We start from the raw sequence: 12,658 nt of genomic DNA on the forward strand, positions 1-12,658 counted from the left end.
TTAGTATTGGTAAAGTGCATGAAAAACTGCCAGTTTTTCAGGCTGAGGAAGGCCGGCAGCATCTTCATAACTTGTACATTCACCTTGTCTGTTTGTCGGAAAAGTTTGCAATAAATCCTGGGTAAGATTTGTAGAAACAACTTGATGTAAAGAAGATGATCTGGCTTCCTCTGTAAAATCCGTATCATTTGGATCATCATCGGCAACATCAACAAAGTAAGAATCAACGTCATGATTATTTTGAAAATTTTCTGCATTTTGTGGATTCTCCTGCTCCTCATCTGGAGATGATGGTTGTTCCTCTGTAGGTTCAAATGATTTTCTCTCATTAATCTCTGAAATATCGATTTGTTCTGGTATATTTTCGCGATTAATCAAATGGAGGAGTTGATCAATCCTTTCTTTCATCCGTTCTCTTTGATCTTGTGTATATTCTTGACGAATATGCGGAGGAAGAGAGTACTCATTGTCAGGATTCTGTCCTTGATCGTCATCGTAATCAGAAGTTTGATCGGAAGAAAAGTCGAAATTATCCACCAAGTCAAATGGATCGTCTTCATCAATGCTGGGTGGCATATAATCCTCGTCTTCATCACTGATTGGTTCATCATCGTCTGAGTAATCCTCATCTTGTTCTTGAAGAGGTTCGATTGTTGCTCTTTCAAATGCCAAGATATTTGGAAGGGAGTTAATTAAATTAATTGCTTTGTCAAAAGGGAAAGAAACCTTTGGTATGTATGGTATCTCAACATCATCTTTTGCACCATCTCCCCTTAAATATTTAAATCTAATTTGATAATCATACCTGCCATATAGTGATAGGCTGTATGCTAATTCTAGCAAACATCTGTTTCCGGTATTTTCCATTCTATTTACAAGACAGCCATTTAATCTGTTTGCAAAGTCTTTCACCTTCGAAACAACGTATTTTTGACATTCTGCACATTCTTCTGTATTAATTGCTGCAGCAATATTGTTTGTGTATTCAGAATAATCATTATAAAATTTTGTTAATATTAGTAAAACCATTGATGGATCTAAACAATTGGATTCAAAAATGGTTGTTAAGGCAGCAAGTGGTTGAAGAAGGAGATACACGATGACAAACTGTTTGTCAAGAATGGTAATTATGTAAAGTATGTGTCAACGTCACTTTTTGCCTTAAAGCTTGAAGTTTTAGGAAGTCAAGAATTTATACTAATTTTTAGCAAATGGTATGCTCGAGAGAATGGTATATCATGCATGCAGTGTCCGATCATTAGTAAGCAAAGTCGTTTGTTACCACTGGAATTGGATATCTGAACAGCATTATATGCATCCATATCAGTGGGGTTTTAAGGATATGGACGAAAGTTGAACTCTTTCACTCTGAGTATTCCAACCGAATCTTCTTATTCTTCTTCTGGTATCTTGTGGGCAATGTTCATGTCCATTGGATCACACTCAATTTTGAACAAGGACCATCGTCTTCCCGATGATTTGATTTAATTCACCGCATTCTATTGCAATATGATATTTGTTGGTCCTGCTTAAACTCCCGGATACTTATGAGAATAGATCCCTCATTTCCAGGGTTGCCCATTCTAAATGAGTTATCTCCTAAGCTCCGTGTACATGAATTGTTTAAGGAAGCTGGGAGTGAGTAGTGTCGTATTTCAGTTCTATCGCCATTTACTGGCTTCGCAATCTTTGGCTAAGTTTTCGTTCTTCTGTTTGCTATTGCATCGCCCAATAACATTGAGCTACATACTCTTTCTTACGATCAGGGCGTTTTGGTATGTCAAATCCATATTCTAACTAGAACCTACTCAAAATCTTAAGAGTATGTCAGTCTAAGTTCTGGCGGTGGTGTGTTAAAGTGTTCTTTTTTGGTTGATTTGTATGACAAACAGTCACCTAGGTTGCTTAAGATTAGTGTCTTTGACAAACAGAATACTCGTTCTGTCATTGGGTTTATCGTCAGTTGTGAAGAGTTTCCACGCCTAATCTTATATACACAAGATCTCTTCTCAGGATATCTATGCCCGAACTTAGATTTGAAAAAAAAATTGAATTTTGTTGTGTGTTTTCCTTTGTGATTTAGATGCATATGACAAAATGGAAAGTCAAAAATCATGGTGCACGGTTGTGGTGTTGTATGGTGTCTCCCTCTATTCTTAGACTCCTGTTTCATTGTGGGATTTCGCACCTCTTGTCGTGATATATTTTAGATAATAAAATGCTTGTTTCATAGAAAAGATAATAGAAAATGAGGTGCTTTCAAGGAGGGTTAGACATACATACGTTACAAACCATCCATAATAGTCTAAACCCGTCGTTTTGTTTTCTTTCCAGAAATGGAGATTAATTCTGACAAAAGATATTTATTGTAATTTCTTTGAAGTATCTTGCGTTTAAAATCACCTATTCTAACCACTTGGTGTCATTTGTCTATGTTTCGTAAATGTTTGCAAACTCAATGTTTGTATTACTGCGTCTTTACAATACAAAATAACTAATGAAAATCATTTATTTTTTGTGCTGAATTCCAAAAATAAAAATAATGTTGAGGTGAAAAGGAGGTGAGATCTCACCCCGTTTTTTCATCTCCACCTCTTTTTTCGCAAGCGTTTTACATGAATATACGACTATATTTGAAATCCTAAACAACTTTCGTAGCTTCTATTTTCTTCTTTTAGTACATTTCAAATGTTTAACAATGCCGAACAGTCTCCTTTATATTTCTTCTTGAAACGTCAGACGAAGGAAATCTTCAAGCTGTTGGAGTAGTTTTTATAAGAAATGTCACATATCCTTTTATCTTCTCTGGCTTTTCTGCTTTTTTTTAAGTCTGCTATCGTTCTGCATTCTTCTATCTCTTTGATTGAAGTAGTTACTATTTTCTATTGCTGCTTAACATTTTGAACATTGCGGCCATCGTTTGCGTTATAACATTGAAATAAAACCAGCTAGAACAATAAGCGCGTCAATGGTTTTCTTTAACTCTAAAAGCTGCTGGTTTTATCGTTTCATTGCATACCTTACCGTCTCTATCTTTATCCTTATTCTGCCATACAGCTTTGCAACTAATAAAACAAAGTTATCGTATGTCTTAAATTCTTCGGATTTGTAAAGGTTCAGAATATTTTTATAAACCATGTCGCAATCTTTTGTCTCATAACTTTATGGTTGCAATGAAAACCAAGAATTCATAATTTACCTTTCGTATGAATCTTCTTATTCTACTGGTCAGTTGCTTTGACTTCTAATTTCGTCGAATTCAGGAATAGTTTACGATTTTTGCTGCTGAATTTTCAAAGTAGTTTAGGCAATGGCGATGAGGTTCTCCATTCGTAAAGATCTGTTCATTTTGTTATCGATTCTTTGCACTAACAGTCTAATTTACTTGTTAATAGTTCTGCTATTATTCTTTGTTTTTTCCGTTTTCGAAAGTAAATGAAAGAGGAATGAACTTTTCATTTCTACCTACCATAATGTTGGATTCAATGACTAGCGAGTTTGGTTGCTGTTATTTGGAAGAGTCCGCTGTTCGTGGCTTGTAATTGTTGTTGGTGCCGATTGTTGAAACTTCACCCTATTTGTTTATACTAAAATAAAAATAAATAAAAATAAAATAACTTTATTTTTTTCTATCCTTAAGGAAATCACATGAATTCCACGAGAAGGCTAAAGCAATCTGGCCGCTAAGCGGCAGGGTGAAAAAACATGGTGAGATCTTCACCTCTTTCATCAATTATATTTTTGGTGTAAATTATGAACAAAAATACTGGTACATTAATAATACATGACTGTTCTCATTCATGTCTGATTTACATCTAATGAAAAGTTTGAAAATTTTCTTAACTATTTCTGGCTTATTTTTGTATTTTCCAGTACTCCCGCTCTAGTGGTCCAGAGTTTGACTTCGACTCTCTCAAGTTCTTAGATGGTATACTTACATCTTCAACGCCTCCTTCATATCTTACTTTATAAGTGTCATCGTTTATGTTGTAGCCCAATGTAGTTTTCAATAACCAACTCCTGCTTTGTTTCGTCATGGTTTCAGCAAGTTTGCCATTACTACTTTCAACTAATTCTGACGAGGATAAAGTGCAATAGAGTCGTCCAGCAGCTTGTAACTAAGATATCCATTACCTTGCGTAGACGTCTACGATATACTAATTTTCGAACTTAACTTTAAACGTTTCTTTGTCAAACGGTTGTTTCCCGTTCCAAAGAACTACAACGAACTTTTGTACCAGGAATGAGGGTAAAATTGTGTTGAATTTCTGATATTTTGTGTTTGGCTGGTTTCTTTTGTATATACTTTGTCTTCTTGTTGTTGTGTCATTGAATTGGTGTATGCCGTGTTGTAGAATGTGTTGAGGAATTGTAAACTTGATGAAATGTTTCATTGTCTTCTTCGGTAAAGTCTCGCTCTTGGTTTAAATGCTCTGAGCGTTCTTATGAAGCGGTTTATGATGCCGAGTATGTTAGGTTAGGTTTCAGTAGTGTGTGAGTTATGTTATGCTTAATGAGAAAATCTGTGTTTCATTGCTGAGGTATGCACTGTCTTGGTCTGAATGTTAAAGTATTGGGCTATGTTCTGATACAAACTTTTGTAAAACTCTAAAACTTCATGAGTTCCTTTATTCCTTCATTGGATAATATGCAATGCTTTAAACGAGGGTTACAATTTTATGAAAAAAGAAAATGAAAAAAAGGAATGTTTATGTCCTCTTTTCTGCTTGGAATGAGAGTGTCAAATTTGGGTATGCGTCCAGGAGTGTTGGAGTAAATTGGTAAAAGTAGTCGTAAGGGTTTAATTTTTGTTTTGATCTACCACAGTTTGTCAAAGAACGTTTTTTAACTTCAGCTCTGTTATAATCCCAACCTCTTTGCAGCTTCATTGAACTTCTTTTAATGACCTCCATGGGATGTTTCGGAATACTTCTTTTCAAGCTCATTTATGTAGAAGTTAAAGATTTTATTCTAGGCTCAAGTCGGTTCCATCTGAACGCGGACCATGCAAATACAGTCACAATGGTGGCAATATATCTGCACCCGAGCCTGTTGGATTTGTTTGTGAAAGTATGGACATGATTTCTGGGGTTCCACAGAAATACCTGTGCTTGAATCTACTGGGTCACTTGAAATATCATATCTATCCATTCCTGTCTATCGAACTGCTGGCCAAGATTTTCTACTAACCTCTTTTTGTTATTGGAATGTGAAATGATTACCTGTTGTTTTGTAGTTCCCTATATGAGTGTGCGGTGGAAAGGTTTGCTTTCAGTAATTTTCTTGAACCTCCTGTTTGCTTTGAAAGTTGTCAACAGGTATAAGAATATCTACGAATCTGCTTCACGTACCAAAACCCAGAATCTGTTGCTGGATTTGTTGAGTTCATGACGTATAAATAGAGAGCCTATAAGATATAATGTTTGAAGTAGTTTCAGTCTTTAATGTTTGAAGCTCTGTTTTGGTCTGCCTTTTCTTATCATATAAATCTGAGCAGTGAATTTAACATTATTTTCATCACCCATGACATAAACATTTTTACAGTCTATTTTTTCGCCCGTTGTTTGTTTCATTGATGTAAACCTTGTGGAAAGTTAGCGAGGTTTATAAATAATGCATCCCCAATCAGTTCCGCACCGTTCCTTTCAATACTTTTCTATAGCAACAGTAGTGAAGGATTTTGTGTAATGTCTTTGTCAGCTTTCTTCTTCATCTTACATGCTGGTAGTCATGTGTTTCAATAGTTTCCTGAAGACCTTAACTGTCATCCATTTACTATTTAATGGAGTTATGTATCCTTTTTACGTTATCTTGATTCTCTAAAGGTGCACTGGAACCAAGGGTAATAAGTTCAATATTATGTCGTCTGCTCTATACAGGTATGAAGGATCATCGTGTACGGTCTTGTCGGCTTACTATTTAATGTAGCTTGCAGTCATTTATATCGGAGATATTGTGTTTAAATGAGATTTCAAAACTTTTGTTCATTGCGTAAGTTCAATTTGTCAGCTTTTACTTTTAATAGCATCTTACTTCAAAAGTTTTATTTTTGCCTTAACTCTCAAAGTAATCTGGTTCAACTAATACACCCGTAACATTGAAAGTAGATGGCATAAATCTTTCACCGGTATAACCAAATGCTTCTGGTGCTTTAGCTACTCATACCGTACAGTAACAACTTAATGTCATTAACCTTTAGCACGAATGTTTGTATATCTTCTTCATTAACATTTTTTGTCTTCACCTTCTTCATCCTATGTTTAAACTATCCGTGGTAGTCCCGTTATTAATCTGTTGTCTGAAGTTAATATAATGAACGTGGTTCTTGACTTTATCACTTCAGAGCTAAAAGCTAATTTTGTCTGCTTTTTCGGCTAATTTCTTCATTAACATCATTCACTTTAATTCAAGCTCTTCCGCCAGAACTCTTATTATCATTTATCTTTTTCCATTAATTCGGTATTACGTCATAAAGCTATATTCTGTTTTCGGTTTGTTAATAATGATCAAAATTTCTTTTCATCCATTACATCACTGACCTTAATGATATCACCAATTCTTTTCATTTATTCTTTCATTAATTCTGGCAATAATGACGAATATATAACTGTTAATTTATTCTCTTCATGATGGTTTATAGGAATGTTTGAAATTGAATCATTAAACTCTCTAAATAAATCACTAACTTCAGATACACGTTTTTAATGTCTCGAATAACCCGACCAGTAATCCTGTTGTTCATGTTCTTTCGTTCCCGTCGTTCGTGGTTTTTTATATCTCTAACCCATCATCAACCGAGCCATAACCGGAGGGTTTTGTTGCTATCTGTTTCGAAAATCGTCCGTTATTATGTTATTTAAATAATTCTTTGTGTTGTTAAACATTTTGAAACAAGTTTCTTTAAAACCATCTAACAAAATTTCCTGTTATTCACAATGTTCTTGCAGCAATTTACACGCTCACCCATTCCGCTTGACCCCAAAAACGTCCATATTGCATTTATTCACTCTGTATATTGTGTCCATTCACGAAACTAACACCTCGCAATTCGCTAAGCTGAAATGCACATTCAGTGGATCGAACATTAATTCCACCTCTTTATTCAATTTCAACGAACTCACTAACATGAATTTTAATATTCTTTCCGTTAAAACGTTTTCTACCCCGATGTTATGTCATTAACGAACTATCACACTTGTCAAAAGTTAAAGAATTCAATTTCGTCGTTGATGCTTTATTTCATCAACCGCTTTTATCGATAGTTTTTGGCTCACCTTCTTATAGAATATATGAAACTCTAATGAATGAATTTATATGTTTCGTGAAATGAATTAAAATCAATGATTTTCATTACATGACGCCTTTAATGTATTCATTTGACTGTGCGAAATCCTTATAAGTCACACACAGAAATGGTCGATTATATGAAAGTACACTGCAAACTCGCAGTTTGGATCAAGACATGCTAGTTAGCTTTGGTGATGCAAGGAGATTATTAAATGAATATAGTCATTAATCATTAAAGTGACGTAAATAATGTTGTCGTTTTTGTTTAAATTTCTTTTAGCATCTTGTTATATATGGTAATTTTATTTCCTGTATTTTTCTGAATTAAAAGAATATTCGCTAAAAATTTTGTAAACTGTTTTGACAGCTTGGGTAAAACCGTTTGAACTCCGCGAATACCTCTTACGATTTCACCGTCCTTAATAAAGGCATTGGTTCAACTCAGAAAATTTTGACAAGAAATCCTGAGCTTATGATATCAGTAGCATTTCATGGAACAAGAGCATATCTTATAGACAAAAGTCTTATACCAATAGTTTTGTTATGGTTAGACCCAGTTGTTGGATATAACTTCATAACATATGGTTCATTCGATACGGAACGTTGCAGTGAAGGCTTACTTTACATCGTTCAGAAACCGAAGGACTTCAACACAAAAAGATATAAGATAGGAAGGACATATAATATAACTCAAAGATATGACAGTACAGTCAATAGAGTCAAGGTTGTGTTTGTTAATGATATGAGAGCTGCTGAAACAGAACTGCTTGAAGTTTTTGAGAAAATGTATGGTGCTCCCACGAAAGGTAAAGAAACGTTTGAAGTAGATGAGATAGATAAAGCTATAAAATTATTTGACGAAGTTGCTGAAAAATACATGTAAAGCGTTTATTTTTGGTCTTTTGTGAAAGTCAGAAAATAAAGTTAGTTTTATTTTTATTTATTTTTTTATTTTGTATGTAAAGACAGTAATGACAACATTAGAGAACACAACAACAGTTATCGTCCATGAAGCCATAAATGAAGAATACGAGTACATACAGTATAACAAACAGTTACGTCTCATTCGTTCAGTCAAAGATGACATGTACCAAATGCAAAGTATAATGAACGCTCTTCGTTCTACAAAGCAAGCATATCATTGGTTTGAAAACCAACAGACAAAAGAACTTTTAGAAGAATTTCCTCATATGATTGCTTCCCTCGGAAAACCGAGAGAAGAGATTCCGTACGAAAATCGCAAGAATTTGGCTCCTGGTTTGAAAGGATATTATGTTCATAGACTTTTAGTAAACGCTGTAGCAATGTGGGCTTCACCTCGTTATGCTTGTTATATTTTCATGATGTTAGATGAACTATATAAAGCAGAACGTGGAGAGATGGAAAAGAAACTTCAAGCAAAAGATGAAGTCATTGAATCCAAAGACAAAAGCATACAGAAAAGAATACCGCGTTCGGTACCAAAAGGAAAGGAAAAGAGTTATAAGTATATGATATATACTGAAGATTTGGAGAAAGAAGAAGATAAAGATGTGGTTATGTTGCATTTAGTCAGAAGAAACAACAAAAGCTTTTACGACTTAGCTAAAATATATAAATCTGACAGAAACTGGTTCTATCGTGAAAACTTACCGATTTCAATGACTCCGAATGAGCAAATAAAGGAAATTGTCAAAAATACTCTTCCTCAAACACACTATGACATCAAAGGTTGCACAATACTTACATTCAAAGAAGACTTAACATTACTGAAGGAAAAAATAACAGAATATTTCGATAACTTCAAAGAGGAAGAATAAAAAAATCTAAGCTAATTTTATTTTTTTATAAAATTTTATCTCATATGAAAGAACATGAATTTAGAATATTCGGAACTCATGACAGAAGAAGAGAACGAACAACATGTAAAAGATTATGCAAAATTTCTGAAGACATACAAAGCATTTAAACAATATCTAAATGCTTCTAAAGATTATGTAAAATTTCTGAAGACATACAAAGCTTATGAAAAAGCGTATGAAAAGTTTATACATTGGGGAATTGTTGTAAAATATCGATATGAAGACTAACCAAAAATATATTTTTGCTTAAATAGCTTCAGGGTCTATTTCTTCAACCATTTCACTTCCTTCGTCAATGTCAATAGAAGCTTCTTCAACCTTTGGTAAGAATTTCTGTATAACATCTTTGTTCGTTATTGTCTTCAGAGATGAAGAATAATATTTCACATTTGTTTCACCCTTCTTATATTCTTTCTGTTCGGAAAGATTTAAAGCAATACTGAAGAAGTCAATGTTAGAGTTCTTTATGACAGTATAATGAGTATCTTTGACATTCACGAAGAAACTCTTTTGTTTCAAAACTACTGCTAACTCTTGTGAAGTATAACGTTTGCGGTCAATGACGATAGCTAATGGTCTGACATACTGACCAAACTTAGATTCTTTCACAAACTTCTTGTTAAAGATAACATTAACATTTGAAGCATTATTGAACTCATTCTTGATGGCAGTAGCGAGAGCATTGTATGAAAAGAACTTGCAATCTTGCATGTGTTTCATTAAAATAAAAATATTAAATTATTTTGAAAAATAACTTTAAAAAATCTAATCTAATTTTTTCAAAAAATATTTTTTTATTTCCTACTAAAGATGTATCGGAAGTTGTCTAAGTTAGAACACTCGGAAATAAAACAACTTCTTACAGAAGCTAACATAGAAGTAGCAAAACATTACGCAACAAACAAAAAAGCACTCGCTGACTTCATTAAAGACTATAATGGTGCAATAAGTTATGATAGAATTCATGAGTTCATAAAGCCGCAACGCGGCGAGGACGAAGTCCATGCAAGAGCATTTCCTTTAAATGACGTTGCTATTGACTTATATCATAGACGTTCAGTACCTCATGAAGTAAGAAGAGAAATGTTTGACATAACAAATGCAAACGTTGGTAAAACACGAAAGAGAGACGACACACTGAAACAACAGAGAAGAGAGATGTTTAAAAGTGCTATAGAACAAGTTCGCAAAGCTAACGATGTCATTCGTTCCATTGACGACAAACCAAAAGAAGGTGAGAGATGGTTAAAGAAAGATGAAGAGAATAGGAAGAGAAATGTGAAGTCAGGCAATAGACTCAATGACTTTAACATCGAAGCTTTAGATGAACCAAACAGAGACTACTTACACAAACATTTCGGTAAGGTTTTCATGAGACTCTTAGAGAAGATTAAAATAAACTCCCAACAAAGATGGATGGTATGTTATAAACTTGGTGGAAAGTATGAATGTTCTACGTTAAACCTCAATAATATTGGAACATTACTACATCAGCTCTTGAAGGAGAACTTTATATCAGAGATAGAAGCAAATGCTGCAGGTATTGTTGAAATGCACTATGACTTCTTCTTGACAAACATAAAGAATCTTACCGAAATAAAGATGTATGATTTAACAGAATATGAAGGCTTAACGATGTCAGATGTAAAGAAAGGCAAACCAAAAAAGAGACCATATAGAGATGAAAGCACACTGACAAATGACCAGAAAGCCATTTTGGAAGCTCTTAAGCAAACAGGAAACCCAGCACTTATAGAAAGCTTTTGGAAAGATAATGGTGAAAAGAAGTTTTATAAGAAGAGAAGCGGTCAGTTCTGGAAGTATCTTTGCACATTACCTATAAATCTTGAACGCTACCAAATCTTCAATGAACTGAACAAAAGAACGGCAGCACTTATGACAGAAGACAATTGTTTCGTTTATGCTTGCATTCAGGCTGGAGTAGATGGAGAGACTATTGACCACATGAGAGAAGTCATTCGTGTTAGAGACTTTCCTCAAAGTAAAGTACAAGAAATTTCTGACGCAACAGGTATAGCATTTAATGTTACCATTGGTTATTTCAATGACTCAAGACATAATGAAATAAAGAGATACATACCAAAAGAATGTGAAACTGTTCGAACTATTGACTTACTTCTTGTTGAAGACCACTACATGCTAAATGAAAGATTACCAATGACAACATATTTCATTCGCAACTATAAAGAAATTCTCAAAGCTTGTGGTGGAATGAACATTGAGAAACAGATGAAGATTTATACAAAGAGAGAGAACAAATATGTAGTTCGTTATGATAGAACAACACCGTTATGGGATGTTATGAAAACATTGTGGGAGTGCAAATATTTTGAACCTATTTCTTATGGAGAACTTTTCACATATACGACTGACTTATATAAACAGAACCTTGCACCATTTAAAGATTTGACATATGCTCCAAAGTATTGTGTACAACTGAAGAAGAAAGCCGAGTCAAAAGAAGTAAATAAAAATAAGTGCAAGTTCATTCCTGAGCACGTTTTCTTTGCTGACTTTGAGTGCAGTACCGATGGCTTTCATAAAGCTTTTAACATATGTTATGACAGTGAAGATGGTTCAGTGAGTGAAAGCATTTGGGGTCAGAACTGTGCAACAGAATTTTTGGAACGACTTCCTGACAAGAGTTTAATATATTTCCATAACCTCAGTTATGATATAAACTTCATCTTAAGACACATGACAGAAGTGAAAGGAACTCCCATCATTAAAGGTTCACGAACAATGCAAATAACTGGCTTATATAAAGGAAGGGCAATTATTATAAAAGACTCTTACAGTGTTATAAATAAGAAGCTTAAACTATTTCCTGCTATGTTTAACTTACAGAACCGAAAGAAGTATTTCCATACAACTACTACAGCAGTGTTTTGTTAGCAAATGACAACAGAACTGGTGTCATTTCTGAAGCATGTAAGTTTATCCGGGATGCAGATACATTCATGAAAAATAGATTCCATCAAAGGTTGCAGAATAGATGAAAACCACTTCGACTTAGAAAAGTATAGCACATTTTATTGCAAACAAGATGTAAGAATTTTAAGAGAAGGTTTTGTTAAGTTCCGCAATGACATATTGAAAGAATTTGATTTAAACGTTTATGACTACGTTAGTATTTGTTCTAATTGCTAACAAATTGTTTGAGAACAGAGTGTACTTCCCGAATGGAAATTTATATGACCTCTCAAATAAACCAAGAGAATTTATTTCACGCTGTATTCAAGGTGGAAGATGTATGCTGTCAGATAACATGAAACAAAAGAGCGAAAAGAAACTCATTGCTGACTTCGACGCTGTTTCATTATATCCATCAGCTATAGCAAGACTTTATACTTTAGAAGGTATTCCAAAGGTTATGAAGAAAGAAATGTTAAGCACAGAGTATCTCATGAGACATTTATTCGATGACGACCAAAAGGAACCCATTGGTGAAAAGTTTATGTCTGGCTTCTTTGTTCTCATTAAGATAACAGAGATTGGAATACATAGAC

The 12,658-nt window shown here is 34.1% G+C and overlaps 5 protein-coding genes across 5 annotated transcripts, besides 1 other annotated feature; 3 read left to right on the plus strand and 2 right to left on the minus strand.

The window, feature by feature from the left end:
• TVAGG3_0130350 (uncharacterized protein) lies at positions 1-1,029 on the minus strand (the record flags this gene model as incomplete). Its single annotated transcript, XM_001304571.2, has 1 exon — positions 1-1,029. The coding sequence occupies one exon, from the start codon at positions 1,027-1,029 to the stop codon at positions 1-3; it is 1,029 nt and encodes a 342-aa protein (XP_001304572.2).
• A 1,574-nt stretch (positions 1,030-2,603) lies between these two features.
• Positions 2,604-12,658: part of a mobile genetic element that runs on past the window's edge.
• TVAGG3_0130370 (organellar and viral DNA polymerase type B) lies at positions 7,760-8,170 on the plus strand (the record flags this gene model as incomplete). Its single annotated transcript, XM_051223911.1, has 1 exon — positions 7,760-8,170. One exon carries the CDS (start codon positions 7,760-7,762, stop codon positions 8,168-8,170), a length of 411 nt encoding a protein of 136 aa, XP_051108897.1.
• Positions 8,259-8,773, plus strand: TVAGG3_0130380 (KilA, N-terminal/APSES-type HTH, DNA-binding family; the record flags this gene model as incomplete). The annotated part of the gene is made up of 1 exon (XM_051223912.1): positions 8,259-8,773. A coding segment is annotated over one exon (515 nt), but the record flags the coding sequence as incomplete, so codon positions are not given.
• Positions 9,375-9,848, minus strand: TVAGG3_0130390 (uncharacterized protein; the record flags this gene model as incomplete). Its single annotated transcript, XM_051223913.1, has 1 exon — positions 9,375-9,848. The coding sequence occupies one exon, from the start codon at positions 9,846-9,848 to the stop codon at positions 9,375-9,377; it is 474 nt and encodes a 157-aa protein (XP_051108899.1).
• TVAGG3_0130400 (organellar and viral DNA polymerase type B) lies at positions 9,939-11,320 on the plus strand (the record flags this gene model as incomplete). The annotated part of the gene is made up of 1 exon (XM_051223914.1): positions 9,939-11,320. A coding segment is annotated over one exon (1,382 nt), but the record flags the coding sequence as incomplete, so codon positions are not given.

This window comes from Trichomonas vaginalis, chromosome IV (assembly GCF_026262505.1).
Source record: "Trichomonas vaginalis G3 chromosome IV, whole genome shotgun sequence".
Taxonomy (NCBI): domain Eukaryota; phylum Parabasalia; order Trichomonadida; family Trichomonadidae; genus Trichomonas; species Trichomonas vaginalis.